This window comes from Myxocyprinus asiaticus, chromosome 49 (assembly GCF_019703515.2).
Source record: "Myxocyprinus asiaticus isolate MX2 ecotype Aquarium Trade chromosome 49, UBuf_Myxa_2, whole genome shotgun sequence".
In the NCBI taxonomy this organism is placed as follows: Eukaryota; Metazoa; Chordata; class Actinopteri; order Cypriniformes; family Catostomidae; genus Myxocyprinus; species Myxocyprinus asiaticus.
The window spans coordinates 4377776-4398953 of record NC_059392.1 but is presented as its reverse complement, the minus strand read 5'-3'; the positions used below and the strand labels follow the sequence as shown (position 1 = coordinate 4398953).

Here is a 21178-nt window from a genome sequence, read left to right as displayed (position 1 = left end):
ATTTTCATACAGTGTGTCCAATAGTATCCATCTGCAGAGCAGTGTGTTGAGTGTATAAACGGCTGTGAACTCTCAAATGACTTTTTTCTCCTGAGATTTCAGCTCGCGAGTCGCGGGAAATTTGATGTAACGAACCGTTCAAAAAACAGGAAGAACTTCAAAGGTCTTTATAAAATAAAAGACCTTTATTTAACTGATTGCGTGAAATTGAAGACATTATGACAGAAAAATATTACTACTGTATAAAAGTGTAATACTCAAAGCAGTCGCAGTAATACTCATAGTAGCAATAATGTAATATTAAATGGTTATATTATTAGTATTATTATCTGTAAGCATAATGTTGTGATTTAGCCATGGCAGCCTTTTGCCTCAGGTAATCAGATTGTTTTCATTTAATGTTTTCATTAATATTGTATAGCTCTGTTGTGCATCTTTATTTTAGTTTTTTTTTTTTTATTTGTTGCCTAAGTATCAAGTTAGTATCGATACCGAGGTACCAGGGCTGGTATCGTACCAAAGCCAACATTTTGGTATCGGAGTAACCCTAGTATAAACAGTGGGAAATTGTAGCTTAGGCCTTCATAGTCCATACTGATCACTTGTTTATTATTATTGTCACACTTGTTTGAGGCTAGTGATTAATACATTTAATTGTCGAATAAAGCCAGAGTACAAACACTGGATTTAAATGTGTGAAATTAAAATATTAAGTGGGTGTTGAAGGTTGAAGCATCTCAATGGACTTGCAGAAATACTTCCCCAATTCTTATCAAAGTTGTTAGTTTTCACTCTAATGACAATGATCTGAATGCATTTTAGTTTGAAGTTTTTATATATATATATATATGAGACTTAACATTCTGCCCACATTTAACATCTACTTTTGTGTTCCACCGAAGAAGAAAAAAGTACACGAGGGTTAGGTTAGGGTTAGGTAAATGCTGACAGAATTTTTATATTAGCGTAAACTATTCCTCTAATGATAATTACAGTGTCCCAGCCCTGATCTGGAAGTCATATTTCCTTTGGCTTTGTCTCAGTGTGTGTTTTTGTTCACGTAAGAGGCTATAGGCACATCCATTCATGCGCATGATCGCTAACCGTCCTGCTTGCCTTACGTCATGGATAGCACGGCTCATGTTACAGCTTAAGAATCCACCTTTTATTTGGCCTGATCTGTGCTGTGGGGGAATTTATTTTTTTTAACCTGCAGTCCCCCTTTGTCGGGCCCCTGTGCTGCAGTGTGGCCCTCAGCTCTTATGTAAACTCAGAAACGGCACTTCTATAATGTCTTTGAAGCTGCGTGCACTTTGCCCAGATCTATTATAGGCCTCTCCTACTGTATTGCTTAAATAATGCTAACTTTGCAACTTAGATGTATCCATTTGAACGCAAAGTTAATTTTACACTTGTCTGTGCTGTGGTTGATGGGCGTTAAGGATAAGCCCTCCCGTTGTGTTTTAGACGCTGAGTTGCGACCTCAACAGTCACGTGTGCCATTATCTACTAGATCTGTCTTGATCTTCATGCACTACTTGTTACTTTTTTCAGCGCCTCTACAGTTGCTGTAAAAGTTTGTCTTTGTAGACATCAATGTACTGCTGATCTGATGTTTATTTAAATGACCTGAAAACACCTTGATTTTGAACCAGTCTTTGGGTGAAGCTCAAAAAAACCATCCGAGTTTTATTTCACCCCAAAATCAGAAGAAAGCATAAATTAAGTATTGTGTAAAGAAAGTTAAGCCTTTTTTTAGGAACAGTAAAATGCTTTGCATTGTGCACATTTCCTCCCTAATTCTCATTACTGTAATATAAAAAAGTTGATGTTTAAATTGTACAATATTTATATAATCATTGTAGTTCTTTTTTTTTTTACTGTAATGCAGTAAAATAACTGTATTATAGTAATGAGATTCTGAAGAGAATCAACTTTGAGAATAATGGGAGTTCCAAAAACACTCTTTTGCGGTAATGAGAATTTGGTGGGAAATGTGTTAAATGTCATGAAAATAATGTCACAATGCAAAAAATCTAAATGGCACTTAAATAGCTGATACGATACAGATTAAAAAAAATTAATAAATAAACCTATATTTTGGTATTTCTCTATATAACCCCAATTCTAAAAAAGCTGTGACAGTATGAAAAATGCTAATAAAAACAAAAAGGACCCTTTGCTAAATTGAAAGCACCACAACTACACATTATATGATGTTTTACCTTGTGAAGTTCATTGTTTTTTTGTTTTTTTTAATGTACAGTAATTTAAAATCAGATGATTGCAACATGCTTCAAAAAAGTTGAGACGGGCAATTTAAGACTAATAACAATTTGACGAGTTGAAATAACAAGGTGATGTGAAACAGGAGACATTAAACAGGTGAGGCAATCGTTTCATATTATATAAGGAGCCTCTAAAAACAGCCTAGTCCTTCAAGAGCAAGGATCATTCGAGACTTGTCAATTTTCTAACAGATGCTTCAGCAAATAATCCAGCACTTTGAGAACAGTGTTCCCCAAAGACAAATTGCACAATATAGTTAAAAGATTCAAGGAATCTGGTCAAATCTCAGTGTGTAATGGGCAAGATGAGAACCACTAATGAATGCGTCAAGACATCACTGTCTTAAACATCATTCATCGGTACTGGATATCATGAAGATGGGCTTGGGATTACTTTAGTAAACCTTTGTTAGTCAACTCCACTCGCCGCTGCATCCAGAGATGCAAGTTAAGACTTTACTATGTAAAGGAGAAGCCATACATCAACACTGTCCAGAAGTGCTGCCAACTTCTCTGGGCTCGGTCTCAACTTAGATGGAAAGTAGAACAGTGGAACCGTGTTTTTTGGTCTGATGAGTCCACATTTCAAATAGTTTTTGAAAAACACAGCTGTCGTGTTCTCTGGGCCAAAGAGGAAAAGGACCATCTAAGCTGTTATCAGTGTCTGGTCCAAAAGCCAGTGTCTGTATGGGCCAGGGGTGTGTCAGTGCCCACGGCATGGGTAACTTGCACATCTGTGAGGTCACCATTAATGCAGGCAGATATGTAAAGTTTTTGGAGCAGCTTATACTGGCATCCAGCGCCGTCTTTTCCAGAGATGTCAGCAGGATAACTTCAAACCCACATACTGCCCGGATTACAAGTGAATGGCTGTGTAAGCAGAGAGTGTGGGTGCTAGACTGGCCTGCCTGTAGTCCTGACCTGTCTCCAATTGAGAATGTGTGGTGCACTATTAAGTGCACAATACAGCAACGAACACCCCATATCATTGTGCAGCTGAAGACCTGCATAATGTATGAATGGCGGAATATTCCACTTTCTAAACTTAAACTTGTGTCTCCAGTGCCTAAATGCTTAAGTGTTATTAGAAGAAATAGTGGTTTCACAGTGGAAAACACTCGACTGTCCCAACTTTTTTGGAGTGTGTTGCAATCATCTGATTTGAAATTACTGTACATACATTTTTTTTAAAAAAACAATGAAACTCACAGGGTAAAACATCATATAATGTTTAGTTGTAGTGCTTTCAATATAGCAAAGGGTGAATATAATTTACAAATCACTCCTTTTTGTTTTTATTAGCATTTTTCATACTGTCCCAACTTTTTTGGAAAAGTTGGAAAAACGATTATAAACTTTGTGTAATTAAAAAAACAATTTTTTCATGCTTTGCCGATTGGTTTAATTTGGTCAATAACTGGCACGATACATCTGTGCATCCTTATTTTTTAATTATGGGTTGAAATGTGATATGGACATGTTTTCAAGAGATACGAAGAAACCACTAACCGGGCATCTTGAATTTATCGTAGTAACTATCTTTTTTGCATCTGTACAATGACTCTAAAAGGAATCTAGAATCTTATAATCTCCTGGATTTATTTCTTATACTTTCTCAACTTTCTAGCAAACTATTAAGTTGTTTTTCAGTGTCGCTGTTTCATCTCTAGCTCGATTAGCCCCATCTGTTCCAGTCAATTCTATGGCATTTGTCACTGTTTCGTAGCACATTTCTCAGTAAGCATTACTTTACCAGCTGCTTCGTTTCGGTATCTAAAAAAGACCCCCCCCCCCCATCCCCAATCCTGAAGCGTGGTGTAAACAGGCAGCAACTTACATCACCGCATTTACACCCATAAATCAGGGGTCTAAATGACGTCTGGGTATTTGCTTTCAGTCAGGCTGAGGCAAGAATGCTTCCCCACTCCAAATGGACGATGAGCAGTTTTAGTAATTTAGGGTAAGTTCGTCATGTGTGAGAACAGACTGGTGAATGAGGTCTCATGTGGTTACAAAAACAAGTCTTGTATCTGTTTACAGCAATCTTGAAAATGTCAACCAACACCGTTAATGCAACCATGTTCTCATTTAGGTTTATCTGACTATCTGTGTGACATTCTGTCTGACTATCTTTGACTATGATCTGATTGTCTGACTAATATCTAAGCCAACATCAAAGTTTGTCTTAACAAACATTACCTATCTAGTTAAAACATTTTCCCATAACAAAGTTTAACCCCTACCCCAAACCTAAACCTTACTATAAAGTCTAACCGCTTGCCCAAACCTAAACCTAACCATGATTTTAAAAGGAAAATAACATTGGTGTACCATGGTAGAAAACACTGTGGTATTGTATCGATTTGAAATTCTTTGTTAATTGATTAGTGTCTATAGGAATAAAAGCCGTACCTTTTTGTAAGAGCCAAATCATATGATATTTTATCATGATATCTTTTGTATGTGTTAAGTAGGACAATATCTTATGATTTCACCATCTAATACAAATTATTAAAAGTTGTCATGAGACTTTGTTGCATCTGTATTGTATCAGTTTGAAATTCTGTTTGTTGATTGGTTGGTCTCTTTAGGAATTAATGTTGTACCTTTTTGTCCGAGCCAAGTCAGATGATATCTTATGAAATTGCTCCATCTCGTACTAATTATTACGAGTTGTCATGAGACTATATTCGGTTGTATTGTATCAATTTGAAATTCTGTTTGTTGATTGGTTGGTCTCTATAGGAATAAAAGTCGTACCATTTCGTATGAGTCAAGTCGTACGATATCTTACGATTTCTCCATCTCATACAAATTATTAAAAGGTGTCATGAGACTGTGTTGCGCCTTGATTGTATCAGTTTGAAATTCTGTTTGTTGATTGGTTGGTCTCTATAGGAATAAAAGTCGTACCTTTTTCGTACGAGCCAAGTCGTACGATATCTTACGATTTCTCCATCTCATACAAATTATTAAAAGGTGTCATGAGACTGTGTTGCGCCTTGATTGTATCAGTTTGAAATTCTGTTTGTTGATTGGTTGGTCTCTATAGGAATAAAAGTCGTACCTTTTTCGTACGAGCCAAGTCGTACGATATCTTACGATTTCGCCATCTCATACGAATTATTACGAGTTGTCATGAGACTATGTTGCACGTCCCGCCCTGTTTGTACTACAGACATGAATGATACCTCAAATTGTGCGGCTTGTTGAGGAGATGCTATTACTCAGCAGTTAGATGTGCTATTAATTTTTGCTAAGGTTTTTACCTGGTGGACGATAAAACCGCTGAAAAAATCCCATAGATTTTCCCCTCAGTACTGTTTCTCTGAAGTAAACAGGCTGAAGTGGCCAATGCATTCTTGTCTGGCGAACACGCTGTATGTTTGTGCATGTTGGGACTTGTTGCTATGGAGAGATGTTGCCGTTTTATGATGTTTGCTCAATTATCTTTAGGGACCTGATGTAACCATTCTTGTGTGTGTGTGTTGAAGTCCTTTTGTAAAGTGAAAGTTTGGATTTTGCTTCCATTATGTAACTGTCTCGTCAATATGAGGGGTCTTCAGTCCCAGTGTAGAAATTTCACTTTACTGACCTTACAAAATTGTGTTTTATGATCTTTTACATACAACAACAGCATTCAATGGTCAGGGGTTATCAAGCTCCAAAAAGGGCAAAAAACGTTATCCACTATTTATACCTTTCTGTGAAGCAAACAGCCGAATTTTGTTTGACAAATATTCCTAACGCACCCCTTTTTGTTCTACTTTGAATCTGTTAACATAACGGTTCCCTCACTAGTGTATTTGTGGGTTAATTTGTTTTGCCATCTCATGATAAGATGAGGTAAAACTGACATATCAGACCACAATGGGAAAACCATTTGCCCAGATAACGACATTTGAACTGCTGTCTGCAGAAAGATGGAGAAAAACCGAGTCGGTTGTGATCAGTAAAGTCTTAAGGACTTGGACACCTGCTCATACCACAGATCACATGCTCTCTTTGTCTCCACGAGAAAAACATTGGTCTGAAAAGGTCTTTGTTTTACAGGGATTTCCTTTCAGTGGAGATTTTGCTGCTAAGAATTTGTCGTAGTCACTAATTTGCATATCGTTCTTTTTAACAATAAACTGAAAATAAATAAATAAATGAATTCTTATATCAGTGTTTACTTAAAACAAAATTGTGTAAGATTTTTAGATAATATATATACAGTTTTATTTTTTATTTGTTTTTATTTTCCCACACTATTTGTTTATTTTCTTCCTTGCTTTAAGAATATATCTCACTATATATATATATAGAGAGAGAGAGAGAGAGAGAGAGAGAGAGAGAGAGAGAGAGAGAGAGAGAGAGAGAGAGAGAGAGAGAGAGAGAGAGAGAGAGAGAGAGAGAGAGAGAGAGAGAGAGAGAGAGAGATTTATGCATAAAACAAGAAATAACTATTTGCAAGTGTGGTATGTTTAAAAATTAAACTTGATTAAACGTATATATTCTCTGAATGAAGGAGTCTTCATAAATTTAGCTTCTGCTTAAATCTAGATTTAATGATGTTTTTACTGGAAAAGTAGACACACATACTGATTAAGAAAATGATTTTGTATTGAATATCTAATGGGTGTTTCTAGTACAGTATTTTAAATGAATAGTCCACAGTGAATATTTTGTAATGATTTCAGAAGCGAAGAGGAACCCCCCTAACCGTTGAAAAAGCCCTGTGAGAATTCTTTTGATGGTGAATCAATGGAGCAGCTCTGAATGGAATTCTGCTTGATGTTATCCATTAGCAGATGCTCTCTTGTTGAGAATCGCTTTGCAAATGAATTCTCTCTGCCTCGTCTCCGCGTGCGCGGGACTCGATTATGAATTAACTAAGAAAAGCAGCTGCGGAGACACACTTTATGCATTACATAGTGTTGATAATCTGTTAGGATGGTCTGTACATGTGAATTTACATGCTTTTGTTTTACTTAATATCTTACAATCAGGAAATTTTGACTGATGATTAACTATCATAGAAATAATTGTGATAAACTATTAAATACAAATTTTTTGTTCAGCATAAAATGCAAATACCTTAATTTAGTGTCTTTCAATTGTTTTTCTATGTAAACATGCACTTAATGCACATCTGACCATTGCGCCGCGTCTTGTTTTTTTTTTTTTCAGCATCTTGCACAGGAGCGTTGCATCAGTTAAGATAACGTCAGCTTTTAAAAAAACGTACTTAGAGATGTCTGCGTTCGATTCTCTTCGTTACGCTATGTCCAGCTTTTTAGCGTAACAACACGTGTTTGACCGCTGCACCGCATCTTTTTTTTTTTCAGCATCTTGCACTGGAGCGTTGCTTTATTTAACACCCTGTCAGGTTATAAATAACCTAAACTTTTAAAAATGCGCTAAGAAATGTCTGCATTCGATTCCCTTCGTTTCGCTGTGTCTAGCTTTTAAGCGCAACAACACGTCTTTGACAATTGCACCGCATCTTTTTTTTCAGCATCTTTTACAGGAGCGTTGCTTTATTTAACACCCTGTCAGGTTATAAATAACCTAAACTTTTAAAAACGCGCTAAGAAATGTCTGCATTCGATTCCCTTCGTTTCGCTGTGTCTAGCTTTTAAGCGCAACAACACGTCTTTGACAATTGCACCGCATCTTTTTTTTTTCAGCATCTTTTACAGGAGCGTTGCTTTATTTAACACCCTGTCAGGTTATAAATAACCTAAACTTTTAAAAACGCGCTAAGAAATGTCTGCATTCGATTCCCTTCGTTTCGCTGTGTCTAGCTTTTAAGCGCAACAACACGTCTTTGACAATTGCACCGCATCTTTTTTTTTCAGCATCTTTTACAGGAGCGTTGTGTTATTTAACACCCTGTCAGGTTATAAATAACCTAAACTTTTAAAAATGCGCTTAGAAATGTCCGTTCGATTCTCTTCGTTTCGCTGTGTCTAGCTTTTAAGCGCAACAACATGTCTTTGACAATTGCGCCGCATCTTTTTTTTTTCAGCATCTTTTACAGGAGCGTTGCTTTATTTAACACCCTGTCAGGTTATAAATAACCTAAACTTTTAAAATGTGCTTAAAGATGCCTGCGTTCTATTGTCTTCGTTTCGCTGTCTCTAGCTTTTTAGAGCAACAGCACATTCAGGTCTGAACAGCATCTTCATGTTGAACATGGAATCATACAAAAAAAAAATGAACTCCTTTAAAGGCTTTGTAAACATATTGCAAGGTAGAATTAAATTATTAATCATGTTTTAAGCAAAGTATATTTAAAGATGTTTTTACTCATGTAAACTGAATTTGCAACAACTAGCCATTAATATTATATACTGATGTTGAAGTTATTTACGAAGGAACCGTGTGCCAAATAAACTCCATCATACAGCATGCTAATCACTCTCCATTTTTTTCTCATTGCAGTTTGCCCCAGCATAGACATCCGCAACAATGCAACCAATCTGTGCGTTCTTGAGAACTGCACGGTAATCGAAGGCCATCTAAAAATCCTGCTCATGTTCAAGACCAGACTAGAAGACTTCCGTGGCCTCAGCTTTCCGAAACTAGTCATCATTACGGACTACCTTCTTCTCTTCCGTGTCTACGGCCTGGAGAGTCTCAGCGACCTGTTCCCGAACCTCACAGTCATCCGCGGCAACAACCTCTTCTTCAACTATGCCCTGGTCATGTTTGAAATGCTCCAACTGAAGGAAATCGGCCTCCTTAGTCTGACCAACATCACTCGGGGATCGGTGCGGATCGAGAAGAATCCGGATCTGTGTTACTTGTCCACCATCGATTGGTCCAAGATCTTGGATTCGGCGGAGGATAAATACTTAATGGCCAACAAGGACCATAGGGAGTGTGGAGACGTTTGCCCAGGAACCATCACGGGGAAGATCACCTGCACACAGACGACCATCAACGATCATTATGGTGAACGCTGCTGGAACCAGAATCATTGCCAGAGAAGTGAGTTGCGTTTTGTTTCTTCTTTCGAAGCTGGTGGTGTGTTGTAGCAAATTGGTTCTGAACTTGTGCGTCGCAACCAAAAAATTAATCGCAGATCTGGTTGCGTAACGTAGGTACAAACAAATGCAAAGATTGCGATATCTTTTTGTTGTTGATTTCAAAGGCAGTGCAGTCAAAATCTGTGGTATTTTGGAGCAAGCCCATCTGCCAAATTAGGCAAACGTGGGCAGGTTGCACGACATGCGCTCATCCTCGAAAGTCACAAAACTATGCAAACTAAAAATAAATACAACCTAGACTATATTAAAGCTGATTTGGGTACAGGTTTTGGGACTGTTTTTGGGCACCTCTTGACGTTCAATGTAAAATCTGGATCCTGAAGTAAAACCAATTGTGATCCACTGGTGTAGCGTGCAAGTGTTTTAGGGAAACGGTCACTATCAATTAGTTTTTATTTATCATTAAAATGAGGCAATAGTGCACCATTCCTTTTTTTACTTAATAGTAAATCAAATTCTTTAAAATACTGCCTGCAAGTCTGTGTACTTTAAGGCTGTGGTCTTGGTGCCAATTAAGGAAAAAGTGATTTTGATTTACTTGTGGACCAGTGAGTGAATCTTACAAAACCTGTCAAGAACATGTCTAGTTGGGGGCCTGGGTAACTCAGCGAGTATTGATGCTGACTACCACCCCTGGAGTCACGAGTTCGAATCCAGGGTGTGCTGAGTGACTCCAGCCAGGTCTCCTAAGCAACCAAATTGACCCGGTTGCTTGGGAGGGTAGAGTCACATGGGGTAACCTCCTCATGGTCACGATTAGTGGTTCTCGCTCTCAATGGGGTGCGTGGTAAGTTGTGCGTGGATTGCGGAGAGTAGCGTGAGCCTCCACATGCTGTGAGTCTCCGCGGTGTCATGCACAATGAGTCATGTGATAAGATGCGTGGATTGACGGTCTCAGAAGCGGAGGCAACTGGGACTTGTCCTCCGCCACCCGGATTGAGGTGAGTAACCGCGCCACCACGAGAACCTGCTGAGTAGTGGGAATTGGGCATTCCAAATTGGGGAGAAAAGGGGTTAAAAAATAAAGAAATAAATAAAAACATGTCTAGTTCATATTTCACCCAAAATCAAAAGAAATATATTAGGAATTAAACTTTTGCTTGAAAATGAAGCTTTTTTTACATTCATTAAGATTTTGTGCATTGTGAATTTATTTTCATGACAATTAAGCATTCCCCTCCATTTCTCATTACCGTAATGCTAAAAAAAAAAAAAACTCATTCTTATCAATGCAGTTAAAAAAAAAGTATATATTTAGTGAAATGTTTACAGATCATGGTATTTGTACTGCATTTTTATTTAAGTAAAATAATTATTTTTTATTTAAATATATTTGTACATATTTTTAAATAGTATTTTCTATATTATATTTCTATATTTTAATATAAAATGTACATAAATATTTAAGATGTATTTATTTAATAAATATTCAATAAATGTTTAATAAAATTATTTAAATAAATATTTAAGTAAAAATACCGTATTAGATTTTACACTCTCATTACATTTACTTTTATTGTATTACAGTAATGAGAATCTAATGAGAATCACCATGAAGAAAAAGTAAAACCTGCTGCCGCATTACGGTAATGAGAATTTGGAGTGAAAATGCGCTTAACTGTCATGAAAATAATGTGATAATGAAAACCTCTGGACCTAAATATAGGCTTAATTTTCTTTTAAATTGGGAGTAAAATATGACCTGTATGTGTTTTCGTGAGATCCACAAAGCAAGCGTTTTAGGAAAACTGCTCACCCATGATTAGTTTTTATTTACTCCGGAAATGAGGCATTGGAGCCACGTGGTTAAAATATTAGCTTTAAATATTGTTTGTGTTGTGCTTGTTGGGCTCTCAGCTGCCTCAGAATCCCCATAGTCGCTTTTACTTATGGTGTTGCCAATTAAGGAAACATTGATTTTAATTTAGTCGCTTGTGGACTGACATTGTGCTAATTAGCCCTGAAATAGGTTGTGTATGGTGTACGCTCTGTCTCAGCAGCCATAGCAACCCAACCTCGCGACTAGCCCATTAACTATCTCCTGCATGTAGTAGAGGCTTGGGTGACGGCTTGATTTGCAAGTCAAAACTGCCTACAATAACCAAGATGAACAAGAAAGGACAGTGCCTGCAAATACCAATCTTACAGCAGCTGTCGCCCCGCCACTCATGTTGATTTTTTTTGCGTTCTGGCAGTCTGACGGTTCAGCATGTACCTCTTCTGTTCTCCATTCACTTCACACCTCATTCAACCAGATTCTACTCAAGTACCTTGTTTACTTCCATTTCCATTCTGGTTTTGGAGGAAAATGTGATGGAAGGGCTCGGTTAGCTCATGCAGCTTCAAAAAACCCAGAAATCAATAATCAGTTAAAAAGTGCATTAATGTACATAGGAACTTTTCAAATTTTGCATTGCACAAAAACCAATCTAGTCAGTTAGTGAGTCTTAATTTAATATTTTTTAGCTGCCCCTTACTAAATGCATCTGTTTGATGTATTTTTGGTGGAAATCATGACCTTAAACCAGCCTAATTATTTTGGCTTCCTAAAGACCAGCTAGTTGACAAGTCATTCAGACAGCCAATGAACTAGACTATTCAAGTTCCCAGTTGGAAACCCCTGTACTAGACGATTTTGACAATATGTAGTTTTGCATATCCCTGATTGGTGTAGTTGTTTGTAACTAGGCTGATTTCATGTCGATGATGTCAGGTTTTTCAGGAAGGCCAATGATGGCCTGACAGTCTGACTTCAGCCCAAATAAAGGTCCACATTGGCAACTATGAGATGTCCCCTGCTTTTCAAAGGGCAGCAGGCATGCATGACTCGAGCCACTTTTTGTCATGTGATAGGTGAAAGTTTAGTCGGGCGTAATGTCTAAGCAGACCCCATTTCTGTAGCATGATGCATTGGTGCTTTATTTGGGCAAGCGTTGGGGGTGAGCGAGTGTGTAACCCGACAGCAAGATCCCACATCCCAAGAGAAACGCGGACTCTCCTTCCACCAGATAAACAGAACCTGTTCACCGTAGTGCTTGTTTAGTGCAAACTTTGCATTTTCTTGTTTCTTTCTTGTGTCATTTCTTCTATATTAAAATACCTATCACAGCTTAATATGCACAGGCGACTACAAGTGTGCCATATGTATGATGAATTTACCAAAAAGTGTAAACACTGTGGCTCTGTGTTGCTATCAAAATATTGCCTCGACCAATGGCGTGAGTTTGGTGTGGGACTATCTGTATGTCAACCAATGGTAGATGGGGGGAGTGTTCAGGAAACATTCATGGCCTTCCTATACACTATTATCTGTGCACCTTATCCTATTTAAAAAAAAAAAAAATTGTCATCATATATCTTTTATAAAAAGTTAAAAAGTTGCTTCGCCTCTGAAACAACATTCCTTTTTCCGCTGATGTCACATAGGTCATGCGGGCTATTGGATAATATTTGGAACACCCACTTTTCACGATCCAATCAATAAGTTGACCCTTCGCTAAGCCCCGCCTTAAATGCGTTTCTGACCAATCCTGTCTTAGCAACTGTTGCCCCGTCGCCATTTCTCTGACATACGCTTGCTTTTTTACAATAGGGGCCTATGGGAGTAATGTATGTTTGAGTAGTTTTAAGTGGGATTTTATCGAAATAATCCCAAAATTGTTGGGATTAAAATTGACTGTGAAAATTGTTGTTGCTGGGTCACTTGTAATAGTGACACGAGGTACCCAGAGAAGATACACGCAGTGCTTTTTCTATCTTTTTAAAACAAATCTTTAAATGAATATTGAGAAGAGTATGCTACGGATTAAAGTGCGTCATTCCAAAATGAACGTATAACATCAGCGAGGACACCCTACATTTTCACCAAGGTAAATTATTAGCTTTAACATTAATTCATTTAGGTATTGATTCAGGTCTTAGTAAAGGCGATTAGTAAATAAAGAGTTCACAGCATTAAAATGAGTGTGTTATGAAACTTTATAAGCAGTTCTTTTTACTTACACTAATGTTATCAGGTTTTTAATTGCTATTAAATAACACTTTTCTCTTTTCAAGTGACTGTAAAAATCGTTTGCCTAAATTCTGATTGACAGTCTGCACAGTTTTCAAATTACTATGTAATTTAACAATTTATTTTACAAAAAACATCAAATACATGTCTTACAATGTCAGTCTTCATTCCAGCCCACGTAATAATATTATCCATTCCGTTTATGAGAATATTTTGCCAAAAAGCGCGCCGTTTACAACAATCTCCCATTCATTCCTATGGGGAGTTCTGCAGAGCTTGTCAGAGCGAGCAACTCTAATCAAGGAAGGGTGGAGCTTAGCGAAGGGTCAATTCCCAAAGTATAAATGTTACAGAAGTGATATAGGGTTGCGGATGCAATAGTTTGCCTTTCATGTTAACTTAAGCCCAAAGTATACTTTGGTTTTGACGCAAATGCTTAGCATCTGCGTACAGTCGAAAGCTCAGTCTTTCAAAATAAGACTTAATTTGACTGTGCGCGCATACACAGGTGGTTGGCGCATGCTTGCTACAACTGCATATACAACCAAATTTCGCACTATGTGACTAAAAAATTTCTTTTATTAGCCACTGGCTAGTAAATATTCATGTTTCATTCACCAGTGATTGAGTTGTTTAGTGGTGAAGAGCTGTAGCACAGATATCCTTTCACTGCATGCTGTGTCTCATGAGCGCACACTCTGAAAGAAATGTACCTTATTTGGCTGCAGTGTGTCCTAGGGCTGCTTGATTATGGCAAAAATCATAATCACGATTATTTTGGTCAGTATTAAGATCACGATTATTTAACACGATTACTCATTGACTTTGGAAACATCATGCATTTATTGAATAATAAAAAAAAAACTTGGCTCATGCTACTCTCCGCGATCCACGCACAACTTACCATGCGCCCCACTGAGAGCGAGAACCACTAATCGTGACCACGAGGAGGTTACCCCATGTGACTCTACCCTCTCTAGCAACCGGGCCAGTTTGGTTGCTTAGGAGACCTGGCTGGAGTCACTCAACATGCCCTGGATTCAAACTCGCAACTCCAGGGGTGGTAGTCAGTGTTTTACAATTTGAACTTTTATTACTGTTCGCATGTATGTTAAAAGCTTCCTATTGTCATTTACTAGCGAGTCTGAAGCCTTCCTTATATGGTGTTTTCATGGGCATGGATTATGACAGTTGTGAATGAATTTGCACACGGTATTTACGAACATCTGGAATTCACTAACAAACACAAGTTGTACTAACAAGTCTGGGGAGTACGAAGCATTCGTGAATCCAGCGGAAAGTTTTCGGGAAGCTCCATTTTACGCTGAAATTACTCCCCAATTCTTTCGTATATACTCCCCAATTTTCATGAATGAGGCCCAATGTGTGTACAAAGATGAGATCCATGTGCTTAATTTTCATTGAATAATGTCAGTTGTTGATCAGAAAGTAAAAAGAAACATTAATTCTAATTGCACATCGCACGGATGAGGTAAAAACAACCATGCAGCTCTTTTCATGTTAATATACAATCATCCATTCAACCGTAAACGCTTGCAGAACTGTCGCCGGTACTCTTTAAGAGACAGTACCATTTTAGTGCACACATAAGTACCCAAAGTATACTCTGGGCTTTAAGCTACTACTTCTTAAATGCACTAACTGTATTCATTGAATTGGTTGTGAATGCATCCACCAAATGAATGAACGTAAGGGTCAACAATGTCGAAGAATTAGACAGGGCTAAATAAAACCATGATCCATTCAAGAATAAAATAAGCTGGGTTTTTTTTTTTTTTTTTTTTTTGGTGCCAAGCAAGCATTTTGTGTAAGTGTAGTAACCGTTTCAAGTTTAAACGTGAGGTTGAGTGGAAAGATAAAATCAGTACAGGTGCTTCAATAAGCGTTGTGTTCCATTCTTAGCAAGAGAAGAACAATGTGCTTGAAGTAGAGTAAGTAGGCGGATGTTTAACAGTGTTGGGTTGAATTGGTGTTTTGGACTCGCAGTTTTCAGAATGGAGCAGATAATAACTAGTAGAGATGTGAATCTTCACTGGCCTCATGATTCGATTTGATTATGATTCAAAGGGTAACGATTCGATTATAAAAAGGATTCTCGATGCATCTTGTCCTCCAATTTTTTTTTCAGTTTCTTCAATTTCTTTTACTCTTTTTATTTAACATCTGTTTTCAAAAACCAGAATGAGTCACATTACATAAACTGGTCTTTTACATTCAGTATGAGCTGTGAACAAAACATGGAAATTCCACAATATTAAATAAATGGTTCTATAGTTTAAAAGAGTATCTCAGTCTCTTAAAAAGCACAAGAAAAAAAATAAATTGGTTCTCCATCAAAACACAATTGTTTTACTATTACTTCAACTGATTTATATATATATATATATATATATATATATATATATATATATATATATATATATATATATCCACGCATCTTATCACGTGACTTGTTGAGTGCATTGCCACGGAGACATAGCGCGTGTGGAGGCTTCACGCCATCCACCGCGGCAACCACGCTCAACTCACCACGCGCCCCACCAAGAACGAACCACATTATAGCGACCACGAGGAGTTTACCCCATGTGACTCTACCCTCCCTAGCAACCGGGCCAATTTGGTTGCTTAGGAGACCTGGCTGGAGTCACTCAGCACACCCTGGGATTCGAACTAGCGAGCTAGCGAACTCCAGGTGTGGTAGCCAGCGTATTTTACCACTGAGGATGAGAGATATATCTGCTTCTATGAGAGTGCAGCTGTCATCTTCTCCTCACCTGCACAGGTGATAGTAACGCGGTTTAAATAGGGCGGTTGTTGCTTCAGAAATGTATCAAGCATCTCATACGCACTATTCCATCTGTTTTCTCTGCAAGTAGACCACACGACCCCGTCACAAATGCTACGATGGATTTCAAACCCTTCAGGTGTGCGAACTGTCCTGACAAGCGAGTGTTCGGCACTAAGCAAAAGCCAATTAAATGGAGAGCGCGCAAGAGAAGAGAAAGGCATTGGGAAAAAGAAAATTATTAAATTGAAACCTCACCCATGTCTCACGAACCGGTGCCTCGTCATTATTTTCTGCTGCGTTTCACCCGTTGTGTGTAAATTGGAGCGATAACAGGTGAGCTCATCTTTTTTTTTTATGTGTTTGTTGACGTGTGCGTGGGTTTGTGACAGAATTCTGGGATCATAGTTTCATTTTGGCACAGTTTGTCATGTGTTTGATACACCTAGTCTGCAGTCTTGTTTGTGCACCTGACTTTAGTGTATGTGTTTAAAGCGCGTCTTTGTTTCTATATCTGGCGTGCGCCACTGCGCTGCCGCAATTTAAACTGAACTCAGAATCGATTCTGATTCTTTTGAGAATTGATTCAGAATCATTTGAGAAAGAATTGCCCCTAATAACTAGACAATAAACATAGTTTATGTAATGGGAATGCTACTCGGGTTGAATTTCATTATATAATTTTATACGAAACCGGCAATGTTTTTAAAACGGTAGTATTTTTCATATATATTTAAATGGTTTTGTAAAAATATGTTGTACATTTAGTCAAACATGGTGTGGAAAATAAGCCTTGAAAAGTGGGACATATGAAATACTAAGACATTTTGAAATTCATGTTAATTTTTCAATTGAGGTTTTCTCTGAAATTGTTATGCTGCTAATATAATCTCTCATTTTTACATGTTTATTAAATTCGGGAAATGCTAAAGTTCCATTAGTGGCTTTCTCACTTGTGGTCTGAGACTTTTGGATCCCACTTTATATCATAAGATATATGTATTTTTGGCTATATCGTAGCTATACTTCTAAATGTTGTGATGTTCTTATAGCTTTCATACTTTAAACATCTTACTTGGATATATTTTGTCTGATTTCCTGTAATTTTACATTACAACACCATTAAAGAGTTTATTTTTTTCCAAAGAAATATCATGATTCATCACTAAACTCTTTGAGGGAGCAATGCCCTAATAAATGTTCCTTTTTGAAAACGGCAATAAAGCAAACAGAATATAAAAAGAGTGATACAAAGGGGCCGACAGAAAGACCAAGAGTGCAAACACTAGATCTTTAGATGAATGATATCTTTTCCTCTAGCACACCGTGATCTGTTATTGTGCTGTTCTGTTGCACAAAGTTCATCAGCTGCTAGCTCTTTTGTTGTCATGGCCATTTTTTTTCTGCTGTGATGATGTCAGAGTATTGTACATTGTGGACATTTTACTCTAGATCAATTGAACCTGACTTTAACCTGATTAACTGAGCAAACAAAATGTCTCTTTGGTTTGGTAGCTAAAGATCCACATTAAGGCCATCTAAACTCAATTTTGCTCCAGTTTAATGCTACGACTATAAGTACTGAAAGATAAAGATTTGGGAAGCATAATATTAGAGCAAAAAATAACAGAAGCTCATGTTGTCAGTCTTTCATTGTAAAGTTGTAGCCAAATAACGCATACGTTGGTTTGCTGGTATGTTAGTGTACATAAACATTTCGCTACCACCTCGTGTTTGCCGCAGATTTTTACAAATGATGATATAGTCATACTTGGGCTGGGCAATATCACACATTCGTAATAGATTTTGACATTTTGCTGGCAACACTGCGAACATTGTGAATATGTATGTAAAGTATGTTATTTTGCCAATACGTTTCCTAGATGGTGTTATTAGACTAATTTGGGAATCCCTTTGTGTCGTGACTTCTATGAGATCATTGAGACTTAACTTACTTTTTAAGACTTATTTAATTTTTGATTCAAACTTTAATAGCAAAAATGGGAGATAGATGTAATCTTCGGTTAATTTCTGTAAATCAGTTCAAACTGTGTTTAGTGAATTGATTCAAAACATCAATTCAACAATTTGAACTTGTATTTCTCATTTAATGAAGCGTTTTTATCATCCGTTTATCTATAAGCCCAGCCCCAATTCATACTTCTGAATGTTGTGATGTTCTCGTAGCTCATACTGTGAATTTCTCACTCATATTCCTTAAAACGTCCAGTCATAAATCTCCCACACACTGGAAACACATTTGCTCTGCGGAGATAACAAGGTTCAGTGAGTTTAAGGAAGCTGATTTTCCTGTTGTCATGGTCAAGTTGAAGGATTCTGCATCCCCTGATCTTCATTATGACCTTCAGTAAGAGATAACGCATACATAAATCTCAGTGCAAAACTCTAACCTTTAGGAAAAGACTGTGTATCATTAGTGTACATGTTTGTTTTTTCTTACAAGGAGATTATTGGAGACTATGTACCTCATGGACATGTCTATATGTCTGTTTTACCTAATTCTAAACTGCTTTGTCTTGATCAGAGTCATATACTTGTACAAATAGTTCTTGTAGTTTGAATAGCTCCACATGTAAAACACAGAACAGATGGATTTTAACAAGACGCCCTGGTGTTGCATTCAGTAGCTAAAGGTTTAAACTACAGACTGCAAGCTTGGGTTTGGCGTTTCATGTAAATATCAAAAGTAGAAGATCCTCTTTACTGGTTGTTTGCAGTGGAACTAGTTTTTTGCATGTGGTCAAGCACACTGTTGCTAATGAGTTTGTTTTTAGTCACCTGCTCTGCATGAAAGGTCGAGAAAACAGAAGTGCACACAAATTGTCTTGTAGTCAAATTTAGAAACAAATATACCACACGCCCAGATGTTCTTGAGGTCTTTCATTCATATTTTGACTTGCCATGGTTTTGCGGTAGCTTAGATGATAGAGTGGAAGCATTATTATCTTTACTAATCCTTCCCGTCGCCCTTTAGTTTGGCATACGATGTAGGTCATAGTATGTAAGGTGTAAATGGGTGCAGTTTATTTGGAAAAATCATAATGTCCCAGCAAAACTTCCAGAGAAAATTCTGTTTTGCAGTAGTCATTTTCCAGAGAACTGTTTTGAAAATGTTACCCAAAAACAGATAGGTTTTGCCACTAAACTTATATTGAAGCCCAACGCGGTTCTATCAATTTATCCTGGGGACACAGCGAGCTCGAGCTGCAGGCGAGCGGTACAGGGGTGAGTGGAGATGGAGGTGGGGACTAATTTGCATATTCATAGATCCACGTATACTAAATGAGGCAAAGGTGTAGAGTTATATCTAAGCCATTTTAAGGCATGAAGGGATTATTTCATTGAAAAAAAACTTTTAAATATGTAATTTTGACGAACAAAGATGAGTTTTTAGGGGTTAAACCAGTGACTGGAGAGGGACTTTAATGTAGTATGTAGGGCATAGTGTCGGGACGTAGGTTGTAGTATGTAGGGTGTGGGGTATTGTATGTAGGCCATAGTGTGCTGGGCTTGTCATGTAATACGCAAGGCACATAATGAGGGTTATAGTATGTGGGTGTAGGTTGTAGAATATAGGGCATAGTATGTAGGGCGTAGGGTTTACATAGGTCATATTATGTAGGTTATAGTGTGTGGGTGTAGGTGCACAATGTACGCCATGCAATCCCATTTTGCATGTCAGAGTTCACCAAAGTTGAACCCCATGCAAAATTTGCGTAGAAAAGTTATTTGCGACCGGAAGTCCAGCAGGCGAAATTCCCGATTGCGCAGATTCCCATTGAGATGACTGCATTTCCCCATGGAATTTCCCTGTGCAAAGGTAAATGTGACCATGCCTTTATTTATTTACCATTTTAACACTGAGGAACTCAAGTCCTTCGTGTCCTAACCAGGCATGACAAGAAAAAACGAGCGGTAAGAGATGTCTCTTTGTAAATCAGATTTTTTGCCCTAACCATTTGCGATTGCAACAAGCGACAGTACTTTTTGACACTCCATGCAACATCACGCTGGGTAGCCCTCCCACAGTGAAATATCATTGGTCCAAAATCCTGCACAACAGAGCTATATATTTATCAGATATGGTTTGATTAGCTGTGATTGTGCTACGTCGCACAGCATTTTCGTTTTCAAAAAAAGTTTTTTTCAAGAATAGTTTTCTATCGACAAATTATGTCTTGCTGGACTATGACTGGTTAGGACATGGTGTCAAGGAGTTTATCATGCTTCTTCGTTCCCTCTCTTAATGGTGCACGTCTAAATATTATACATCAAATATGTTCTGATTGGCTGTCATTGTGCTGCATCACACAGCATTTTCGTTTTCAGTGTGGACAGAGGATTTATGTCTTGATGGCAGCATGTTGCGTCATGTCTGGATAGGACACATTGTCAAGGAGTTTGTCTTGCTGCTTGGTCCCCTCTCTTTATGGTGCACGTCTAAATATTTTGCATCAAATTTGTTCTTATTGGCTGTGATTGTGCCATGCAAAATTTTTGTTTTCAGTGTGGACAGATGAATTATGTCTCGCTGGAAACATATTGCGTTGGCCTGTTTAGGACACATTGTGCAGCAGTTTGTCTTGCTTCTTGGTTCCATCTCTTAATGGTGTACGTCTAGAAGTCGGTTTCCAAAGTGGAAGCGAATTTGGCATGGCACGTCCGAGATGCTCGCAGGTTAGCAATTCTTGTTGGGCAGCTGAAAATGACATTCAGTGACACTTTTCTTGTCCATTACAAGAGCTGCAGAATTTATAAACTCAGTGGCCAAACAAAAAAAATCTATGCGGGTCAAGTGTCGGGTGATGTCTACGGGACAGGTAGACGCTTCTGTCCATTGTTAGGTGAAACGGTTTTCCGAGTATCAGCACCTCGGAAGTGCTAGAGGGTAAGTGTGCTTTTCCTAACCCATTCGAGAGTGGGTCATTTAGCTCCCACATCAGAGTAAAGAGGCCCTTGGCATGACAGATAAAGAGCCTGCGAGTATTCTTTTCTCCCACTTTACTGCTCTTTT

At 37.9% G+C, this 21178-nt stretch overlaps 1 protein-coding gene across 3 annotated transcripts in view; it reads left to right on the top strand.

The window, feature by feature from the left end:
- LOC127438114 (insulin receptor-like) overlaps positions 1-21178 on the top strand; it is a 96840-nt gene that overhangs the window by 25081 nt on the left and 50581 nt on the right. For 2 of the 3 annotated variants that reach the window (XM_051693390.1, XM_051693392.1), the window contains exon 2: positions 8718-9266. In XM_051693390.1, the coding sequence (XP_051549350.1) occupies positions 8718-9266 (549 nt within the window). Of the gene's footprint in view, positions 1-8386; positions 8527-8717; positions 9267-21178 lie in introns of those variants that run through there. The other variant, XM_051693391.1, reaches the window with a different exon arrangement.